This window comes from Gobio gobio, assembly GCF_949357685.1.
Source record: "Gobio gobio genome assembly, chromosome: 25".
NCBI classification, from domain to species: Eukaryota; Metazoa; Chordata; class Actinopteri; order Cypriniformes; family Gobionidae; genus Gobio; species Gobio gobio.
The window spans coordinates 4634658-4658328 of record NC_137121.1 but is presented as its reverse complement, the minus strand read 5'-3'; the positions used below and the strand labels follow the sequence as shown (position 1 = coordinate 4658328).

General features: G+C 39.5%; 1 protein-coding gene across 3 annotated transcripts in view; it reads right to left on the bottom strand.

Annotated features, from left to right (window-relative positions):
* fbln1 (fibulin 1) overlaps positions 1-23671 on the bottom strand; it is a 96350-nt gene that overhangs the window by 13456 nt on the left and 59223 nt on the right. For 2 of the 3 annotated variants that reach the window (XR_013815991.1, XM_079809659.1), the window contains exons 17-18: positions 23050-23195; positions 18638-18775 (exon numbers count right to left, since the gene is read on the bottom strand). Coding sequence is in view for 2 of the 3 variants with exons in the window: in XM_079809659.1 (XP_079665785.1) it covers positions 18638-18775; positions 23050-23195 (284 nt within the window). In the remaining variant the exon portion in view is untranslated. The remainder of the gene's footprint in view (positions 1-18637; positions 18776-23049; positions 23196-23671) is intronic. The other variant, XM_079809660.1, reaches the window with a different exon arrangement.

Genomic DNA, 23671 nt, shown 5'->3' with positions numbered 1-23671 from the left:
AGGCCGAGTCAACGCCTCAAAGTCGCTGTTGTGCTCCTCAAACCATTCCTGAACATTTGTGCTTTGTGTCAGGAGCATTATCTGCTGAAAGAGCCACAGCCAGCAGGGAATACCGTCTCCATGAAAGGCTGGACATGGTCTCAGCAACAAGAGGTAGGTGGTAAGTGTCAAAGTAACATCCACATGGATGGAGGACCCAAGGTTTCCCAGCAGAGCATTCTTCCCATAGTGCACCTGGTGCCATGTGTTCCCCAGGTAAGCCACACTATATATGTCTATATTCTGACACCTTTCTATCAGAACCAGCATTAACTTCTTGAGCAGTTTGAGCTCCAGTAGCTCGTCTGTTTGATCTGCCCACACGGGCATCAATGAGCCTCGGCCGCCCATGACCCTGTGGCCGGTTCTCCACTGGTCCTTCATGACCCTGTGGCCGGTTCTCCACTGGTCCTCCATGACCCTGTGGCCGGTTCTCCACTGGTCCTTCATGACCCTGTGGCCGGTTCTCCACTGGTCCTTCATGACCCTGTGGCCGGTTCTCCACTGGTCCTTCATGACCCTGTGGCCGGTTCTCCACTGGTCCTTCAGGGCGGCAGTGGCTCAGTGGTTCATTTAGGTTGTCTACAAACCGGAAGGTTGGTGGTTCGATCCCCGGTTCCACCTGACCAAGTGTCGAGGTGTCCATGAGCAAGACACCTAACCCCAGCTGCTCCCGACGGGCTGGATGGCGCCTTGCATGGCTGACACCGCCGTCGGTGTGTGAATGGGTGAATGTGAGGCAATGTGTAAAGCGCTTTGGATGGCCATTGGTCTGTTAAAAGCGCTATATAAATGCAGTCCATTTACCATTCATGACCCTGTGGCCGGTTCTCCACTGGTTCTTCATGACCCTGTGGCCGGTTCTCCACTGGTCCTTCATGACCCTGTGGCCGGTTCTCCACTGGTCCTTCATGACCCTGTGGCCGGTTCTCCACTGGTCCTTCATGACCCTGTGGCCGGTTCTCCACTGGTCCTTCATGACCCTGTGGCCGGTTCTCCACTGGTCCTCCATGACCCTGTGGCCGGTTCTCCACTGGTCCTTCATGACCCTGTGGCCGGTTCTCCACTGGTCCTTCATGACCATGTGGCCGGTTCTCCACTGGTCCTTCATGACCCTGTGGCCGGTTCTCCACTGGTCCTTCATGACCCTGTGGCCGGTTCTCCACTGGTCCTTCATGACCCTGTGGCCGGTTCTCCACTGGTCCTTCATGACCCTGTGGCCGGTTCTCCACTGGTCCTTCATGACCCTGTGGCCGGTTCTCCACTGGTCCTTCATGACCCTGTGGCCGGTTCTCCACTGGTCCTTCATGACCCTGTGGCCGGTTCTCCACTGGTCCTTCATGACCCTGTGGCCGGTTCTCCACTGGTCCTTCAGGGCGGCAGTGGCTCAGTGGTTCATGTAGGTTGTCTACAAACCGGAAGGTTGGTGGTTCGATCCCCGGTTCCACCTGACCAAGTGTCGAGGTGTCCATGAGCAAGACACCTAACCCCAGCTGCTCCCGACGGGCTGGATGGCGCCTTGCATGGCTGACACCGCCGTCGGTGTGTGAATGGGTGAATGTGAGGCAATGTGTAAAGCGCTTTGGATGGCCATTGGTCTGTTAAAAGCGCTATATAAATGCAGTCCATTTACCATTCATGACCCTGTGGCCGGTTCTCCACTGGTCCTCCATGACCCTGTGGCCGGATCTCCACTGGTCCTCCATGACCCTGTGGCCGGTTCTCCACTGGTTCTTCATGACCCTGTGGCCGGTTCTCCACTGGTCCTTCATGACCCTGTGGCCGGTTCTCCACTGGTCCTCCATGACCCTGTGGCCGGTTCTCCACTGGTCCTTCATGACCCTGTGGCCGGTTCTCCACTGGTCCTTCATGACTCTGTGGCCGGTTCTCCACTGGTTCTTCATGACCCTGTGGCCGGTTCTCCACTGGTCCTCCATGACCCTGTGGCCGGTTCTCCACTGGTTCTTCATGACCCTGTGGCCGGTTCTCCACTGGTTCTTCATGACCCTGTGGCCGGTTCTCCACTGGTTCTTCATGACCCTGTGGCCGGTTCTCCACTGGTCCTCCATGACCCTGTGGCCGGTTCTCCACAGGTCCTCCATGACCCTGTGGCCGGTTCTCCACTGGTCCTCCATGACCCTGTGGCCGGTTCTCCACTGGTTCTTCATGACCCTGTGGCCGGTTCTCCACTGGTCCTTCATGACCCTGTGGCCGGTTCTCCACTGGTCCTTCATGACTCTGTGGCCGGTTCTCCACTGGTCCTTCATGACCCTGTGGCTGGTTCTCCACTGGTCCTTCATGACCCTGTGGCCGGTTCTCCACTGGTCCTCCATGACCCTGTGGCCGGTTCTCCACTGGTCCTTCATGACCCTGTGGCCGGTTCTCCACTGGTCCTTCATGACCCTGTGGCCGGTTCTCCACTGGTCCTTCATGACCCTGTGGCCGGTTCTCCACTGGTCCTTCCTTGGAGCACTTTTGATAGAGACTGACCACTGCAGACCGGGAACACCCCACAAGAGCTGCAGTTTTGGAGATGCTCTGACCCGTCACAATCTGGCCCTTGTCAAACTCGCTCAAATCCTTACGCTTGCCCACTTTTCCTGCTTCTAACACATCAACTCTGGGGACAAAATGTTCACTTGCTGCCTGTACATCCCAAAAATCAAGCGACTTTGCTTGATGGGATGGCATAACTGGACTAACCAGCGAACCAGTCTTTTTGCGCAGCATCTGAAATACTGTTTTGGATCTGAAATGCCTGAGCACAGTCGTCAAAGTGGTTCGGTATAATTCCCCTCCAGAACGCTCTTACATGACTGCAATCCCAAACAGCAGCATCTGCCTCCGCAAGCGAGATAAATGCTTTTAGAGTATTTCGTCTGTGTGCTCTGCGACTTGAGTAATTGTGACTAGTCACGGAAAGTAAGGACACAAGTCGGTTTGACTTGAGTTGTTCATATATATTCTGAAAGTGTAGTATCCAAGCTTTCCAACGATGTGTAACACATGGAAATCTGATAATATTTGGAGAAGTTGTGACCATTTGAAGGTAGGCACTCAAAAAAAATCACCAATTTTGAAAAAAAAAAAACGCTTCTTTCATTTTGCTCGAAAGTTGTGCTGCCGACTTGTGTCACTGGTTCCCGTGACGGGTCACAATTTATTAAATACGAAAATTATTATAAACAGTGGCTTCAGGAAGTGATGATTTTTGTTCTCTTCGACTCACTGGATGGAAACGCTGCTTTATTTGCAAACGTTATGATATTCCATTAGTTAAATTCGCAACATTGGATGGAAACATAGCTACGGTTGCAATTGTTTTTAGTGATGATAGCTATGCAGAAATTGCAAATTTAAACAGAACCATCATGGCTGCCATAGTAGCCACGTTTACATGCGCACTTTTTTTGTCATTCCGATTAAAATCATTCAAGATTTGCTGGACTGTTTACATGAGACGTTATCTAAACTGTTCTGGTGTTAATAATTTTGTGACATGCGCACACAGTTTGTCTGCCGCATCAGATTCGTAACGTTGCCAGTTATAGTCACTGCGGCATTCGTGGATCAAGAGTTCTGTGTTGGTCATTTTTATATTTATTTATTTTTCTGTGGGCGGACATGCAATAGTTTAACCTAATTTATGTCCTATACAATGGCTATTTCAACAGCTGTGAATTATGAATGCCGACTCTAAATGAATTCAATTCATTTATTTTGACAAACACAAAATTAACAATAAAATGCACCCAAATTATTAATAAAAACATGAATGAAAGCATTCAAGACGTGCTCAGCATCATTACTAGTACTAAACGCATAGATATTTCAGATGATTAACCTCTTAACTGTCACCCCCCTTTTTGAGAATACACATGAAAATGCACTATCCAAACTTAAAGGGCTGTAATTCAAGAATGATTTGGAATATAGATCAATAGATTATTGCTGAAGTGAAAGCAATTCAAAATATGAAAGTATGAAAAAGTTATGGAAGTTTAAATGTACTGTAAATGAAAAATACTGTACTAAATATTTATTATTTCATATAAAATATGTATTTAACTAAATATTTTTTACTATAAAATTACTATAAAATCAAAGCCATATGTCTAACCAAGTTCTGTTCCAAATTTGAAGTTGATATCACAAAATTTGAAGTTCCCATGAGATTTTGTTTAGGCGCTGTACCAAAAATAGCCACAGGGTGTCATTGAAATTCCATTGACTGTTTTTTTTAATGCATTTTCCTGTAAATTTCTGTCCAAATATCACTTCCATCACAAAACAGTCACCAAATATGGACCCTTGAGACTCAGACCTATCTGACGATATGTGTTTTGTCAAGATTAGAAAAGATTTTGATTATAAAGTAGTTAAAATAATTGTTGTAATATGAAACATGACACCGCCCACTAGGCGAGGAATAGAACAATTTAGTCCGATTTCAGTTTTCACAGGATGAATTTTGAGTTTGTAAGCTCTCAAATGATACCTAATTTATGATAATTATTTAAATATATGATACGAAAAAAAGGCGATCAAAAAAAGAGCACCAGGCGTCCCACCTGTGGGACGGTGGAAAGATACCATAATCACAGAGGTATAAATATTAACAAAAGTAATTAAAGTAGACAGTGGGTAATGTTACTTAACCAATTTGAAGCAGTTGTTGAATTTTTTTACGAGAAACGGAGAGAAATGTCGACACGTCCTCTCCAGCAGCTTGAATGTTCCCCGTTGCTATGGCAACTCTCAATGGCCACCAGGACTTATACAGTTTTATAAAAGCTATTTATTATTTGTTGTAAAGTGTAAGAAAAATGAATTATTCTGTCAGGCGCAGTTGAGGCCTAGGACAAACGCTGTCAAGATGAGATGGTGTAGCCAGGCTATGTTTGTGTCATTATTCCAACATTATGTTCATAACATGTTAAGAAATAAAAAGTTGAATACCTCAGAAAAATTAACTTTCCTCTCTTGTTAAAATTAGCCTGGTGTGAGCGTGGCGCACACTCTTCAGGTCGTTTACATGGTGGAATTTTTCGTTTAATTTTTCGTCCCACCCCTCTTAAACCGATTATAATTCATTCAGTTTGGGCATTTTTATTCCGATTGAGGTGTTTATATGGAGTATTTTCATTCAGATTGGACTTTTAAACCGATTACAGTGCTCCATGTAAACTCACCTACACTTAAAAAAAAAGTTTCTATAATGGCACCAAAAATGGTTCTTGGCTCGTAATCATAAGGGAACCTTTTTAAGTGCTATAAAGCACCAATTTTGGTGCTTCAGTGGTTCTTCAGCGGTTCTTCAGAGGTACATAGCCCCGCTAACATATACAGATCATGTTAAGATATGGTGCTATATAGCACAAAAAGTGGTTCCTCTATGATTACGACGAAAAACCATTTTTGGTGCCATATAGAACCTTTTTTTTTAGTGTAGTGAAGGGTCGTTTGTCTCGTTCCAAACCAAAGAAGCAGAATGAAGGATTTCGAAGGGTAGGCTACTACTGATGCCATATCATGATATCGATTTTATTTCAAAATTGTGCTCCCTAATCGTAGGCCTGTCACGATAACTACTTTTTGTTACGCAATATATTGTCCCAGAAATAATTGCGATAAACGATATTATTGTAATTTTAAGACTATTTTATGCCACTGAATATATACACTCACCTAAAGGATTATTAGGAACACATACTAATACTGTGTTTGACCCCCTTTCGCCTTCAGAACTGCCTTAATTCTATGTGGCATTGATTCAACAAGGTGCTAAAAGCATTCTTTAGAAATGTTGGCCCATATTGATAGGAGAGCATCTTGCAGTTGATGGAGCTTTGTGACGGTGCATTATCCTGCTGGAAGTAGCCATCAGAGGATGGGGACATGGTGGTCATAAAGGGATGGACATGGTCAGAAACAATGCTCAGGTAGGCCGTGGCATTTAAACGATGCCCAATTGGCACTAAGGGGCCTAAAGTGTGCCAAGAAAACATCCCCCACACCATTACACCACCACCACCAGCCTGCACAGTGGTAACAAGGCATGATGGATCCATGTTCTCATTCTGTTTACGCCAAATTCTGACTCTACCATCTGAATGTCTCAACAGAAATCGAGACTCATCAGACCAGGCAACATTTTTCCAGTCTTCAACTGTCCAATTTTGGTGAGCTTGTGCAAATTGTCGCCTCTTTTTCCTATTTGTAGTGGAGATGAGTGGTACCCGGTGGGGTCTTCTGCTGTTGTAGCCCATCCGCCTCAAGGTTGTGTGTGTTGTGGCTTCACAAATGCTTTGCTGCAGACCTCGGTTGTAACGAGTGGTTATTTCAGTCAAAGTGTCTCTTCTATCAGCTTGAATCAGTCGGCCCATTCTCCTCTGACCTCTAGCATCAACAAGGCATTTTCTCCCACAGGACTGCCGCATACTGGATGTTTTTCCCTTTTCACACCATTCTTTGTAAACCCTAGAAATGGTTGTGCGTGAAAATCCCAGTAACTGAGCAGATTGTGAAATACTCAGACCGGCCCGTCTGGCACCAACAACCATGCCACGCTCAAAATGTCTTAAATCACCTTTCTTTCCCATTCCGACATTCAGTGTGGAGTTCAGGAGATTGTCTTGACCAGGACCACACCCCTAAATGCATTGAAGCAACTGCCATGTGATTGGTTGATTAGATAATTGCATTAATGAGAAATTGAACAGGTGTTTCTAATAATCCTTTAGGTGAGTGTATAATCCTAATATAACAGCATAATAATGCAAGTAGACCTACACACTTTTAAATGACAACCTTTTAATTCTTTAGCTCATGGAAATTAAGGGTAAAAAATATATTATCCCAAAAATTAAACAAAAAAAAAATGTTCCCTTGTGAAACGGCTTTAACACTCGTCATTCTGCGTTGACATTTATATGTGCACCGGATATGGGGATTGCGGCTTTGAAATCGAGTCCATTTGGGCTTATTCTTCCAAACTATCAGTAGTTGTCAGGACTATACACACTATAACGCTTCAAATGGCGCCTTTTCTTCACCTGTCGATAACCGCTCTGTGTATGAAGGAACTGCCCGAGAACCACTTTCGCCTCCGTCACGGAAAACATACAAGATGACAGCGCAATCAAGTAAAATGTTGGTGACAGTCATGATCATGTAAACATAATGGCCGATATATTGCATCACAAAAAATGTTTTAGGTCATGTACATATATTGTGCGATATATCGATATATTGATTATTGCGACAGGCCTACCTAATCGACTGCCACAAATAAAATGCTGAAATGACACGCATGAATATGAGCTATTGAGTGTTTCCCAGGCCGTCCAGCTCAAAGACTCTCTCTTCTGTTCTTGAAATGTTGACTTTGTAGTGATGAGCACCACCTTGAGTCAACCGACCTGGAGCGGCGCTAAAAACAAACACCGCTGCTGTTCTGATGCTTTGAGCCGGTCACCATAGATACACTTGTGCTGCGATTGAGGCCGTTGGTGTTTTCACACACTCGTGTGGATGACAGAAATGGGCATTCCCAGTCCAAATCAAACAGCAACGACTGGGAGTTTCCCTCTGAAGAAACTGTAAAGAAACTTTTTACTGCATTTATTTTGACTTGTCTGTTTATAGTAACTTCTTTTGCTTAAGCTACTTCTTTTTTCCTCTGATTCCTTGGCTCAAGACGATTCGATTGCCATGCTATATAATTTTTCGTATTTTTCTGCCATTTTGAATGTTCCAAAAAAACCTACTTCTTCGAACACGTCCTAGGCGGTGCGTCCAATTTTCACCAAAATTGGCCCAGATCATCTTCAGACCAAGCTGGCAAAAAGTTATTAAAAGCTTTTTGATGAACTTAACCCTTCTCGAAAAACGCGTGTTTCAAATGGGATAAATCCACCTCCGAGAGAGGTAAATGAATGAGTTTAGATTTGTTTGGGGCAGAACTGAGTGTTTGACCAATGAAAGTGGTCCTGTTTGAAAATGGTCATTAGCTATGTTTCCATCCACCTATTTTTATGCAAATTTTGGGATATTGCATAAAAAACTGCTGGATGGAAACTAGGGCTGTCAAAAAAAAATTGGAATTTCAAATATTTGTCGAATTTACTAAAAAAATGCACAATCGAATTTTTGGTAGAGGCGCGCGAGACACGACGATGACGGAACTGACACGGTTTGTTTATCCAGTACAGCGCGGTGCGGCTGTGTTGTTAATTTGAAAAACGGCGGAAAAAACAGCGAGGACTCGGAGTCAGAGAGAAAATGGGCAACCTGTTCGACGGCGTATTCAGTCAGACACAGAGCGGTGCAGAAGGAGGCAATCAGGGCATTTTGGAGCATGAGATGGATATAAATGAAAGAGAAGATACACTACCCGCTTTCCCGCGGAATTGGGCTCCTTTAACACGGTTGCCACGGACTGTTTTTCATGTCTGCGGGTTGAAGCGAACCCAATTATGTGATATTTAGCCCCGGGAATGCCCATTTTAGCAGGGAACCCTGGCAAAAAACACATATTTTACCCCCCGAAACACATTTGGGCTTGTTTTAGCCCGCTGACGAAAATCCTCTCAATAGAGTGCCGAAGTAATGACGTCACTTTGTAGGCCAAAACGCGGAAGTCAGTTAGCATTTTAGCCCTACCGGTTCCCTCGCCCTAAAGTCTATGGGTTTTTTGAATGGGTTTTTGCTAAATCGCCTGAAATAAGGTCTGTGGTTAACAAAGCCTCTAAATATTTTCACGTTTTGATCTATGACATAAAACACATTAGTTATAACCTGCTTGTGATTTTTTTAAAACTTTATTGTGTCTTAAAAACGATGGTTGCTAACAAGTTGCTAAAAGGGACTACATCCTTTGGCGGGGACTTTAGACGTCATCGTGACAAACAGGCAATCTCTCACTAGCCCGCGTTTCAGCCTAAGAATTAAGAACTTATGTGGCGTGAATAAATCGCGCTATTCGCGCAAAGTTGGATGCTTGAACATTTGGAGTTTACTCTCTTCACATGTTCGTCTCGTTGAGAAATGGCTGACATGGGCTGTGTTTACACGTCTTTTTGTGTTAAAATCTACTGTTAATGTGTGACAAAACGTAGTTTTAAGACTTTTTCAGTCGATAATGTAGTTGTTTAAAGCTCAAATCTGTGGTTTATTTATAAGAAGAGTGCCTATTTAAACATTTTATCTGGTGTTTTCGGAGTTGTGAGCTCCAGTGAGTCAGCGGCGCTCCGCGCTTGTTTACCCGGCGAGGGTAGACTTTCGTCGGCTAGTCCTTCTGCCGTCTGCCGCTGGCTCTGATGTCTCTGTGGCGTCTCCAGTTATAATTCGTCTTGTGGAGATTTAACGGCCCATATTTGCTCTCATGGATCTATAATTTGTTCCCTGGCAAATCGTTTAGGCTGAGTGCAAAGTGAAGTTTCATTACTTGTTTTTAGGCTATAACTGTACGTTACCGTTGTAAGTTAGCCGACTAGCACTGACTTTGAATGTTTGACTGAATTGTTTGCTTTATTTCATGTGTAGCTTATTATACGTTTTGTATTATTGATCATACATAAACTTGCATTTAACAAAAAGAGACTGGGTTGTTTCATGTCATTTAATGTTATCACAGTGATAATCATATTGTCTGAAAAAACATTAACAAAAGATAAATCTCAGAGAGGCACGCATAAACAAAATTAGTTTCTAACATTTTTGGAAAAAACGAATGGGCAATATTTCTCATGAAAAAGTGGATAAGTGTTCATACACAGCGCAGATCATAATGAGCGAGCGTGCTTTTAAATAAAGTTTGAGGAAGCTTGATGATGACGTTGATCCGCGACCATGGTGTGCTGTAGTCCATTTATAGCCTACCGTTAGCATTTTATATCTGACGGCTTTATTTGGGCTTCAAAATGTATACATTTTGGATTAACTTGTAAAGATTATCTTGGTAGACAAAACGTGTAAGGGTCATAACTCTTTGTTGAACACAGATCTTATTTTGTGCGATTTTCCAAAAGTCTATGGGGAAAATGAATGGCTTTTTGATCGAGGGAACCCAGGCGCCGCTAACTTCCGGGTTGGCCTACAAAGTGACGTTATTACTTCGGCACTCTATTGGTGGCAAAATCATGTAGTATAACGTTATATGTATCCACATATTGCGCAGCTGGCACTGACATACCTAACCAAAAAACGCTCCGCACTCGCTGCAGGTCAAGTTGACTGTTTGGTGTTTTTGACAAACAATATGTAGATGTTTAGTGAGTGGAATTGGCTTGTTTCTGAATGTCAGTTTGCTATTTTGTGTTCACAACGTCTGTTGAAGCGTGTTTTCTCAGGTTACTTGCAGTTTTATGCACTTTTGTTACCTAATTTTCCTTACATGCTCATTAATGAAATTATATTTTATTTAGTAACAATTGTTTGAAAAGTTAATTTACTGTAAAAAGTGAATGTCATTTCATTTCAATAAAAGACGCAATGCTTGATTTGGTTTCCATTTGCTTGTTGCGCCCTCTTTTTTCCCTCTAAAATTAAGTAATGCCTTTAGAATTCGAATATAATTCGAATTTTAATAATATTTAAGAAAAAATTTCGAATTTAGCTTTTCAGCCATTTTGACAGCCCTAATGGAAACACATTTACTGAATAAATTCCTTGACGCGCATCAAAAAAATCAAGTGACTTTGCACAATGGACTATGGGCATAACTGGACTAACCAGCGGATCGATCTTTTTGCACAGCATCTTAAATGTTGTTTCGGTTGTTCTGAAATGCCTGAGCAAAATCTGTCGTAAAAGTGGTTCGGTAAAATTCCCTCCCAGAACTCCCCTACACGACTGCGTTCCCGAACAGCGAAAGCGAGATAACGTGTTTACAGTGATGCCAGTAACGCGTTACTTAGTAACGCATTACTCTAATTTGACTACTTTTTCCAGTAACGAGTAATCTAACGCGTTACTATTTCCAAACCAGTAATCAGATTAAAGTAATTTATCCAAGTCACTGTGAGTTACTATTTGTGTCATTTTCCTTAGTAAAAATATATATTTTTGCTTTCTTGTTTAGTCTCAGCAGGGGTTTTCCGGCATAGAGAATTACGAGGCGGCCGCTCCGTCAGTCGAAAAAACTCAAGACAGGCAGTCACTTGCTCAGATTAGGCATGTCCTGATAATTAAATAATCATCAGAAATATATATTGTCACATTATCCTTCAGCAATCATTATTAGTATATTATGATTTGCTAGTAGCCTACAAAGTCATCTAAAGCCATTCCATAGCTGAATGTCTTTCCTCCGCTGAAGCTGTCAATCATTCTCCGTTCAGCAAAACTGCGCGTCGCGTTCGGTTCCAGTCAGTCAGCAGCACGTTAAAGCACACTCCAATATGATATATTCCCGTTATAATACTTGATATGTTGATAAAATAATTTATCTTCCTGGAGTTTATCCAGCGGTTTCTGAAAGATGTTGTGCTCGCTACCCAGGTGACAACACAAGGACTATTAATTAGCATCACACGCACAATAACCGGAATTTAAAACTGTGAAGAAACAAATAATCAGTGAATGTTTGGACCGATACATAGTAGACTAGGATTTGTGGGCTCAACACTCATCTTCTCTTTATGCCGTGAACTTTCAATGTGCACTCGCGCTGCACTGCACACTCTGACTCCATGTTGCTTTAAGCGCATCATTCTGCACACGGGATGCGCATACGCGCTTTGTTGCTGCTCTGTTTTGAAGCGTTTCATATATTTTCATAGTTTTGTGCACTTAAAGATTATTAAAAAATATATTGTTCTCACGTATCGATCATATATTTGTTGTCCCTTTACAGAGCTGCACATTACGTTTACAATAAAATATAAATCTTGTAATTTTATTTTATTTGTGTAGGCCCATATAATTATTTACATTCATATATAAATATAAATTAAAAATTAAATATAAATTGTTTTTCATAAATGTATTTAATAAGAACACAAAGTAATTTGTACCTTTTCATTAACATGTTTAGATTTTACAAAATTAGTCCAAAGATTTTTTTTGGAGATACAATTTCAGGAGATACATTGTTGACGTTACTGTTAAAAATGCACTTTCCAATAAAGTGTTGGCAATAACGGTTGTCATTTTTATGTTGAGGCTGCAGAGGTGTTGTCGGCAACTGATGAATGTAACTAATAAAGTAACTTGTAATCTAACTTAGTTACTTTTAAAATCAAGTAATCTGTAAAGTAACTAAGTTACTTTTTCAAAGTAACTGTGGCAACACTGCGTGTTTATTGCGTTTCATCTGCACGCTAAAAGCTTTTTGATTAACTTAACCATTCTCGAAAAACACGCGAACAAATTCATCGCCAAAATTAGATGCAAGGCTATATCTCCGCAGTGCTTTAGCGTATTAAGATGAGTCTTGGCAAGCGTGACCTGAGGCTACATGCAGCGTTTCGGGCACAGTGGTCAGGAGATATGAAAAATTGCTATTTTTGCTTCTAACTTCTGAACTATTTGCCTAAAAATCACAAGTGGTCTCGTTAGATTTGGGGCACCATGCCGAGTACTGGGGCGATATCCCATATTGGCCATTTTGGGCGTCGCACATTTTGAATCTTGTAGCAGAATGCTGTATTTTATGAACACATTAGCGTATCGTTACGAAACTCGGTATGGGTCATTGGCACCATGCCCAGATGGAGCCTGAAAAGTTTTGCATGCTTATAAAATTGGATGTGGTTGACATATTTTCACGGGAGTCATCTCTTTAGATTTGTGAATCCTTAACGAGTCCAACAATACCAAACATGCTACGTTTCGCCTTATGGTTTGTGCAACATTGTGATTTGGCTTATAAAAAGCTTTCGCAAATATCTTCAAACCATTACTCCTATCGAGACGGAAAATCGAAATCATAGCGGGTTGAGATTATACTAATTATACCTTTTTTCACCAAGCTGCTTGGCAATTTCCCCGTAGCCGTTTCCAGCCTTGTGGAGGTGTACAATTTTGTCTCTAGTGTGTTTGGACAGCTCTTTGGTCTTGGCCATGTTAGTAGTTGAATTCTTACTGATTGTATGGGGTGGACAGGTGTCTTTATGCAGCTAACCACCTCAAACAGGTGCATCTAATTTAGGATAATAAATGGAGTGGAGGTGGACATTTTAAAGGCAGACTAACAGGTCTTTGAGGGTCAGAATTCTAGCTGATAGACAAGTGTTCAAATACTTATTTGCAGCTGTATCATACAAATAAATAGTTAAAAAATCATACATTGTGATTTCTGGATTTTTTTTTTTAGATTATATCTCTCACAGTGGACATGCAGCTACGATGACAATTTCAGACCCCTCCATGATTTCTAAGTGGGAGAACTTGCAAAATAGCAGGGTGTTCAAATACTTATTTTCCTCACTGTATATGGAGGCACTCTGAGGACACACAAAAAAGCGTTGGCCAAGGTGGTCTGATTGACTTCAAAATTGACATGCAGTCTTTGTCTCAGTTCCTATCATTGTCCATTATGACATTGGTGTACCTTGATAAATATGGCCGTCGATTTAATCGCAAAACGACAAAAAAGATCCAAAGCTGTAACTCTGCAATGGTTTTGAATATTGACATCAAACTCTCTGTGTGTCATTGTTATACCACACTGACAATAACACGTCAATTTGGTGACAGAGCCACCTTTCGGTCAAAAGTGACAAGCAATTACATTGTATAAAAATGTATTGCATTTGTTGTTTTTTCCAACTATTTTGCCTACAAGTATGTCTCAAATGTATCCTTTTACAGTCAGTCTTGGTGCTCCACGCCGCGTTTGTTGCAAAGAGCTGGAAACCTGTTTGAAAACACTCATTGTTGCAAATCTTTTTAGTGATGATAGTGATGCAGAAACCGCACGCTTCACCTAAAATCTTGTACGTTATGAGTAACTTGTATCTTGAGAAAGCATTCTTGCTTTCTTATATCATATCTACAAGCTTTTAGGCCATGGATTGTGATGACATATGTTAATAGTTGAGGTTAATGGATTCATACAACCGTCTCAAACACACCACAGCATCAACAAATATTGTTTTAACAGTGACATGTCTCGTAAATCACATCAAGCTCCTTTATTGTAATCCAAGGCCCGGGGGAAACGGGACAGAGGACAGACTGAGCTGGTGTACATCTCTGATTTATCCACACCAGCTGTTCCCCAACACTGACTCATGCCACGTCCATCCATAGGACCAGAGCTTCTGGTCACGATATGAGGCCCCGAACTCGGGCCCTGGAGAGGAGCGTAAGAACGGCGCGTTCAGAAAAGAGGTGGCTCCTTTGCATTAAGTGCAGGAAACGCTTTCATGTGGTACCCGCCCGAACCAGGCCAGACAAACACACACATACAGACGTCATGACGTCAGGATTCCACACGACCACGAGTGTCTGCCGTCGGCATCGGTGCCAGTTGTTTGTGGCTCTTTTGTGTTATGGTGATTTAGGAAGTCTATTCTCTCGGCTAGGAGGGGAAACTACCCATGACGTCTTCGCACACAAAGACGGCCAATTACACTCTTCAGGGTTTCATTATAATGCGTTTCATCTCAGTCACACTGATCTTTCATGTTCAGGCGCCATTGCGTGGTAAATTAAATAAAGATTTTTGCTTGAAAACAAACTAAAACTCGTTTTTTATATTACAGTGGTTGCCCAAAATCAGGATGCAATGATGTTGCCAGGGCCACTACCTGGTCACTTACTGGTCCAAGTATTTAAATAATACAAAAAAAACCTGTTTAGTTTAATACCTAATGCATTAACTCAATTGAACATTGGTGCAAAGAAATCTTTGGCAACCCTTTACGATAGAGTTATAAGTATAAAGCTGGGGTTCAAAAGCGTTTTAACCTCTTAACTGTCACCCCCCTTTTTGAGAATACACATGAAAATGCACTATCCAAACTTAAAGGGCTGTAATTCAAGAATGCTTTGGAATATAGACCTAAGTTTGGCATTGTTCTAAAGCAGACACTCCGCAGATTATTGCTGAAGCAATTCAAAATATGAAACTATGAAAAAGTTATGGAAGTTTAAATTTATTGTAAATATAAAATACTGTACTAAATATTTTTTATTTTATATAAAATATATATTTTACAAAAATGTTTTAATCTAAAATTACTATAAAATCAAAGCCATATGTCTAACCAAGTTGTGTTTCAAATTTGAAGTTGATATCTCAAAAATTGAAGTTCCCATGAGATTTTGTTTAGACGCAATACCAAAAATAGCCACCGGGTGTCATTTAAATTCCCTTGATTGTTTTTTTATGCATTTTCCTGTAATTTTCTGTCCAAATGTCACGTCCATCACAAAACAGTCACCAAATATGCAACCTTGAGACTCAGACCTTTCCGACGATATGTGTTTTGTCAAGATTAGAAAAGATTTTGATTATAAAGTAGTTAAAATAAATGTTGTAATATGAAACATGACACCGCCCACTAGGGGAGGAGCCTGCTAAAAGAATTTAAAGTACCATTTCAATGGTAACGCAACATCCAATTTCAAAACGGTTTCCACAGGATGAATTTTGAGTTCGTAAGCTTTCGAATGATACCCAATTTATGATAATTACTAAAATATATGATATGAAAAAAAGGCGATCAAAAAAAAGTGCCAGGTGTCCCACCAGCGGGACGGTGACAGTTAAGAGGTTAAGGCTAAAATATATTATGTTTTATTTAGCAAGCATACAACCACTTAGAATAGATCATAGATAAAAAAGACCATTTACAGCCACTATACAGGCAATTTACCACAGGAAATGTGTTTTTTTTAAAAAGCTTTTTAACAGTTATAGCGCCACCTACGGCCCGATCTCCATAAAAGTTTGCATGCTTGTTCAGAATCATATGCGCTCACCTATTTTCGTGAAGTTTTGGGTTTCCGGTTAGGTGTTATAGGCTTTTGCGTGCACTTGGCCACACCCATTTTCTAAATGGCACTGTTATAGCTACCCAAAGGGTAAAGTTCAACGCTTGTTTGATAGTTATTGATCTAGAGAGTCCTGAGAATTTTATTAAGATGAGCAAAAAACCTAGGACTAGTTTGCCAAATATTTCATGACTGATTTGATTGACAGCAGTGGTTCATGAGGTAAAGTTGTTCAGTATGAGGAGATCTATCAAATGATATGAATTTTGTGTGGATGTGTGATTACTGAAGCGTAAAACTTGTCTGCGTTCCGACCAGCCTCCGCTAACATTGTCTAATAGGTGCTATAGTTATAACAATATATCCATCCATCCATCCATCCATCTATCCACCTATCAATAAAATAACTTCTATGGTTCTTTCGTTTATTCATTCATTCTATCGTTCTCTTGGTTGTTTGTTTGTTTGGTCATTCGTTCTATCATTCAATCTATCGTGCTCTTGGTCGTTTGTTTGTTTGTTCATTCTATCGTGTTTATTCATTCGTTCTATCGTTCATTCTATTGTTCTCTTGTTCGTTCTATCGTTTGTTTGTTTATTCGTTCATTCTAACGCTCTCTTATTTGTTTGTTTGTTCGTTCGTTCTATCATTTGTTACTTCATTCATTCTATCGTTCTCTTGTTCAGTTGTTTGTTCATTCGTTCTATCGTTCTCTTGTTCGTTCTATCGTTTGTTTGTTCATTCGTTCTATCGTTCATTCATTCTATCTCTCTTGTTTGTTCGTTCTATCATTAATTTATTTGTTCGCTTGTTTGTTTGTTCTTTTGTTCTATCGTTCATTCTGTCGTTCTCTTGTTCGTTTGTTTGTTCGTTCTATCGTTAATTTATTTGTTCACTTGTTTGTTTTTGTTCATTCTATCGTTTGTTTGTTCATTCGTTCTATCGTTCTCTTGTTTGTTTGTTCTATCGTTAGTTTATTTGTTTGTTTGTTCTATTGTTGATTTGTTCAGTTTTTTGTTTGTTCAACCTATCGTTCGTTTGTTTGTCCTATTATTCGATCTATCTACCTATCGTTCATTCTATCGCTCTTTCATTCCATTTGTTCTATCATTTGTTTGTTCGTTCTATCATTCCTTCATTGGATTGTTTTTTAGTTCTATCTGTCGTTGTTCTATCGTTCCTTTGTTTTTTGTACGTTCTACCTATTGTTCGATTGTTTGTTAGTTCTATTGTTAGTTCTATCAATTGTTTGTTCTATCTATCAATATATCTGTCCATCCATTAATCGTTATCCCTGTCTGTCGTTCTGTCATTTAATGTTTGTCTTGACAAACTTAGAAAAAAAAATATTTTCTCTTGATTTCCAGTCTGATTTCCAACTTCCTTGGCCGATGGCGGCCATGTTTTTTGAGATACGCCAATGTCCTCAAAGACTGTCTGGTTTGGTTCCGATCAGGCCAAAATCTAGGACTAGTTTGCAAAAGTTTTTAAAAAAAATCAAAAATATTTCTCCAGCTTGACAAGCAAATCCGAGGTCCATCTTGAGCCAAGGATTCCAACAATATAAGACACTTGCGCCTTCGCCTGACGGTTTAGGAGTTATGGGCCATTTTGTACTTTTGACCGCTGTAGCGCCCCCGTCAGGCCGATTGGGGCGAGCATTGGTGACATTATAGGCGGTGTGAGTACTACCAACCCTCAAAGTTTCAAGTCTCTACGACTTACGGTTTGGTCTGCCCGATCACTTTTAGGGGAGAATGATGATCCTTGGAAAATGTAACAATTACAATAGCGTTTCAGGGCTACACGCTTGAACCCCTAAAAATGATTGATCAACCACATAAAAATTGAAATCTGATTTGATGGGGCAAAGCATGCTAAACGTTGTAAATATTGAGTCTGTTGTATTATGAAAGCACAAAACCAGAGACACCAAGTCCTGGAGAAAAACAAATGCATGGTTGAATGCCAATGAAATAACTTGTCTTGACTTCAATTAGCTTCAAAGTTCATAGCCGCTGATTTTGTGGAACGTCTTAGGCATTTCTCTCCATCTTATATAATCTATGAATGAATTTCATTTTAATATCGCTTCAAGGGTTGTCAAAAGAGTATGTTTCTCATCAGTCTCACCCACATTTCTATAAACTCAGAATGGTTGCCCTTCCCAATAACCTTTGTGTGAAAGCGCACCAACAATAACCGTCTGGACACCAAAAAACCTCTTTGTGAGCTTTTCAAAGTGTCCTGGAAAAACAGTGAGTAGACGGAGAACACATTAAAGTCGGTCATGCCACAAAAGTGGGAAACAAGGCCACATGCTTATAGCGAAGGAAAAACAACACATGGACGGGCGTCTTCAAACGAAGGCCGTGGACTCTGCGGGCCTATCATCAGATCGGGATCACACTGTCGAAACGGGTTATATTGAATAAGCCTCTCCGTGTAGATTCATGCTTCCCCCTCTCCTCCCGCAAAGACACACACATATGCATTTGGTTTGTTTAAAGAACAAAAAAAAAAGAGAGAGAGAATCTTTCGTAATGGGAAATTAGGTCAGAAAACCACTTGATGCGAATGTGATTTCCAGACAGGGATGCCTCAGGGCTCCGTCTGTGGTCCGCTGCCATTGTTAGCCACGCTGACACTCACCCACGATCATCCCGTGATCCAGACGCTTGATGATGTCGAAGGAGCTCTGGACGTTTCCTTCCAGGATGTCGTAGACGATGTCCATGGTGTCCGTCTGAGGAAGGTGGGAAGGTGTTGGGGATCGCAGGAAAACGATTTCTGGGGGGAAAACATCGTTTTTTTAGTTGAAGACACTCGTGTCTGTAGAATTTGGTGAGGAAAAAAAACTATCTATCAAAGAACAAATTTAGAACAAATTATTTTAATCGTTGTTTTGTTTGTTAATCCGTTCTATCGTTCATTCTATCGCTCTCTTGTTTGTTTGCTTGTTTGTTTGTTCATTCGTTCTATCGTTCATTCTATCACTCTCTTGTTTGTTTGCTTGTTTGTTTGTTCGTTCATTCGTTCTCTCGTTCATTCTATCACTCTCTTGTTTGTTTGCTTGTTTGTTTGTTCATTCATTCGTTCTATCGTTCATTCTATCGCTCTCTTGTTTGTTTGCTTGTTTGTTTGTTCATTCGTTCTATCGTTCATTCTATCACTCTCTTGTTTGTTTGTTCGTTCTATCGTTTGTTTGGTAACTTGTTCTATCGTTCATTCTATCATTTTCTTGTTTGTTTGCTTGTTTGTTTGTTCATTCGTTCTATCATTCATTCTATCACTCTCTTGTTTGTTTGCTTGTTTGTTTGTTCGTTCATTCGTTCTATCGTTCATTCTATCACTCTCTTGTTTGTTTGCTTGTTTGTTTGTTCGTTCATTCGTTCTATCGTTCATTCTATCGCTCTCTTGTTTGTTTGCTTGTTTGTTTGTTCATTCGTTCTATCGTTCATTCTATCACTCTCTTGTTTGTTTGTTTGTTCGTTCTATCGTTTGTTTGGTAACTTGTTCTATCGTTCATTCTATCATTTTCTTGTTTGTTTGCTTGTTTGTTTGTTCATACGTTCTATCGTTCATTCTATCACGCTCTTGTTTGTTTGTTCATTCTATCGTTTGTTTGGTAATTTGTTCTATCGTTCATTCTATCGTTCTCTTGTTCGTTTGTTTGTTCATTCATTATATCGTTCATTCTGTCACTCTCTTGTTTGTTCATTGGTTCTATTGTTCATTCTATCATTCTCTTGTTCGGTTGTTTGTTTGTTCTATCGTTAATTGATTTGTTTGCTTGTTTGTTCATTCATTCTATCGTTCTCTTGTCTGTTTGTTTGTTTGTTTGTTCGTTCTATCGTTTGTATGTTAATTCGTTCTATCATTCTCTTGTTTGTTTGTTTGTTTGTTTGTTCATTCGTTCTATTGTTCATTCTGTCACTCTCGTTTGTTTGTTCGTTCTATCTTTTTTTGTTAATTTGTTCTATTGTTCTCTTGTTTGTTTGTTTGTTCATTCGTTCTATAGTTCATTCTATCATTCTCTTGTTCGGTTGTTTGTTTGTTTGTTCTATCGTTAATTGATTTGTTTGCTTGTTCATTCATTCTATCATTCTCTTGTCTGTTTGTTTGTTTGTTCTTTCTATCGTTTGTATGTTAATTCATTCTATCGTTCTCTTGTTTATTTGTTTTTTAATTCGTTCTATTGTTCATTCAATCATTCTCTTTTTTGTTTGTTCATTCTATCATTAATTTATTTGTTCCCTTGTTTGTTTGTTCATTCATTCTATCGTTCTCTTGTCTGTTTGTTTGTTTGTTCGTTCTATCGTTTGTATGTTAATTCGTTCTATCATTCTCTTGTTTGTATGTTTGTTTGTTTGTTCATTCGTTCTATTGTTCATTCTGTCACTCTCGTTTGTTTGTTCGTTCTATCATTTGTTTGTTAATTTGTTCTATTGTTCTCTTGTTTGTTTGTTTGTTCATTCGTTCTATAGTTCATTCTATCATTCTCTTGTTCGGTTGTTTGTTTGTTTGTTCTATCGTTAATTGATTTGTTTGCTTGTTCATTCATTCTATCATTCTCTTGTCTGTTTGTTTGTTTGTTCTTTCTATCGTTTGTATGTTAATTCATTCTATCGTTCTCTTGTTTATTTGTTTTTTAATTCGTTCTATTGTTCATTCAATCATTCTCTTTTTTGTTTGTTCATTCTATCATTAATTTATTTGTTCCCTTGTTTGTATGTTCATTCATTCTATCGTTCATTCTATCGTTCTCTTTTCTGTTTGCTTGTTCATTCTTTCATTTGTTTGTTGATTAGTTCTATTGTTCATTCTATTCGTTCTATTGTTTGTTCTATCATTAGTTTATTTGTTCGCTTGTTTGTTTGTTCTATTGTTCATTTGTTCAGTTTTTTGTTTGTTCGTCCTATCGTTCAATCTATCGTTCTCTTGTTTGTTTGTTTTATCGTTAATTGATTTGTTTGCTTGTTTGTTTGTTCATTCATTCTATCGTTCTCTTGTCTGTTTGTTTGTTTGTTCTATCGTTTGTATGTTAATTCGTTCTATCGTTCATTCTGTCGTTCTCTTGTTTGTTTGTTTGTTCTATCGTTAATTGATTTGTTCGCTTGTTTGTTTGTTCATTCGTTCTATCGTTCATTCTATCGTTCTCTTGTCTGTTTGTTTGTTTGTACGTTCTATCGTTTGTTTGTTCATTCGCTCTATTGTTCATTCTATCGTTAATTGATTTGTTTGATATTTGTTTGTTCATTCGTTCTATTGTTCATTCTATCATTGTCTTGTCCGTTTGTACATTCTATCGTTTGTTTATTGTTCGTTTGTTTGTTCATTCATTATATCGTTCATTCTGTCACTCTTGTTTGTTCATTCGTTCTATTGTTCATTCTATCATTCTCTTGTTCGGTTGTTTGTTTGTTCTATCGTTAATTGATTTGTTTGCTTGTTTGTTTGTTCATTCATTCTATCGTTGTCTTGTCTGTTTGTTTGTTTGTTTGTTCGTTCTATCGTTTGTATGTTAATTCATTCTATCATTCTCTTGTTTGTTTGTTTGTTTGTTTGTTTGTTCATTCGTTCTATTGTTCATTCTGTCACTCTCGTTTGTTTGTTCGTTCTATCATTTGTTTGTTAATTTGTTCTATTGTTCTCTTGTTTGTTTGTTTGTTTGTTCATTCGTTCTATAGTTCATTCTATCATTCTCTTGTTCGGTTGTTTGTTCTATCGTTAATTGATTTGTTTGCTTGTTCATTCATTCTATCATTCTCTTGTCTGTTTGTTTGTTTGTTCTTTCCATCGTTTGTATGTTAATTCATTCTATCGTTCTCTTGTTTATTTGTTTTTTAATTTGTTCTATTGTTCATTCAATCATTCTCTTTTTTGTTTGTTCATTCTATCATTAATTTATTTGTTCCCTTGTTTGTTTGTTCATTCATTCTATCGTTCATTCTATCGTTATCTTTTCTGTTTGTTTGTTCATTCTTTCTTTTGTTTGTTGATTAGTTCTATTGTTCATTCTATTCGTTCTATTGTTTGTTCTATCATTAGTTTATTTGTTCGCTTGTTTGTTTGTTCTATTGCTCAGTTTTTTGTTTGTTCAACCTATCGTTCATTCGTTCGTTCTATCGTTTGTTTGTTTGTTCGTCCTATCGTTCAATCTATCGTTCTCTTGTTTGTTTGTTTTATCGTTAATTGATTTGTTTGCTTGTTTGTTTGTTCATTCATTCTATCGTTCTCTTGTCTGTTTGTTTGTTTGTTCTATCGTTTGTATGTTAATTCGTTCCATCGTTCATTCTGTCGTTCTCTTGTTTGTTTGTTTGTTCTATCGTTAATTGATTTGTTCGCTTGTTTGTTTATTCATTCGTTCTATCGTTCATTCTATCGTTCTCTTGTCTGTTTGTTTGTTTGTACGTTCTATCGTTTGTTTGTTCATTCGTTCTATTGTTCATTCTATCATTAATTGATTTGTTTGATTGTTTGTTTGTTCATTCGTTCTATTGTTCATTCTATCATTGTCTTGTCCGTTTGTACGTTCTATCGTTTGTTTATTGTTCATTCGTTCATTCTATTGCTCTTTCATTCATTCCATTTGTTCTATTGTTTGTTTGTTCGTTCTATCATTCGTTCATTGGATTGTTTGTTAGTTCTATCTGTCGTTGTTCTATCGTTCCTTTACCTATTGTTCATTAGTTCTATTGTTAGTTCTATCATTTGTTTGTTCTACCTATCGTTCCTGTCCTATCCCTGTCTGTCGTTAACATGCCATTAGAAGTTTGTCTTGACAAACTTAGTTATGCAATTACAAAAATGAAAATGTTCTCCTGATTTTCAGTCAGATTTTGACCCTGTTCGCTGCCTCAATTCAAACTAACTTTTAATTCAGGAATTGGACTGGAATATAAAAGGCTGAATGGAGCACAACCCTTTTTCTTACTCAAGTTTGCTATAAACTTTGACAGTTTAACAAACCAGATTTTAAGCATTTGAATACAACACGATAGTGTAAACTATTTTGTCTAAACAATGCAACAAATATCCAATGAATGTTGATGGGCTGGTACCTTCTGGTTTGTTGAATTCTCTGAAGGTGGGAAGCGAGATGGCGGTGTGTGAAGTGGACAGGATGGGATTGAGCATGCAGGAGATGTCATTGGGCTGGCAGGACTTCACACATCGTATGATATCCGCACGGTCCACCCTGGGCCTGCTGGAGGAACACAACACAACCATCTGACCTTTGTCCTGAGCTTTATGTCAGTGTCTTCTGGGATCTGCCAGAGGAATACATGTTAATGATGCAGGATTCGGGTTTCGCCCTGTCTGCACCGCTCTCAATGACGACATGCTAAAAGGCTAAAGCGCTCCAGATACAGTAGGACCCATTGTGAGATGACTGGAGCAAACAGGCCGTGATCTCTGGTGATGACTGGGTAAAATAATCTTTCTTCCCAGTTGAAGCTCTCCAACAAGTGGACGGCTTCCAGCAGAACCCACCACACAACCAAGCACCCAGCGGGCGGGTGAAACCTTTACTACATAAATATTATTTGCACAAACACACTGGCCATTCTTAATATGGAGCTCATAACACAAACAATCAGGTTTTGGGGGGGGGGGGTAAAAATCAGAACAGAAGACGAGGAGAGGCCAAAAATCACACCACAGGAGAATTGGTGGTCGAGT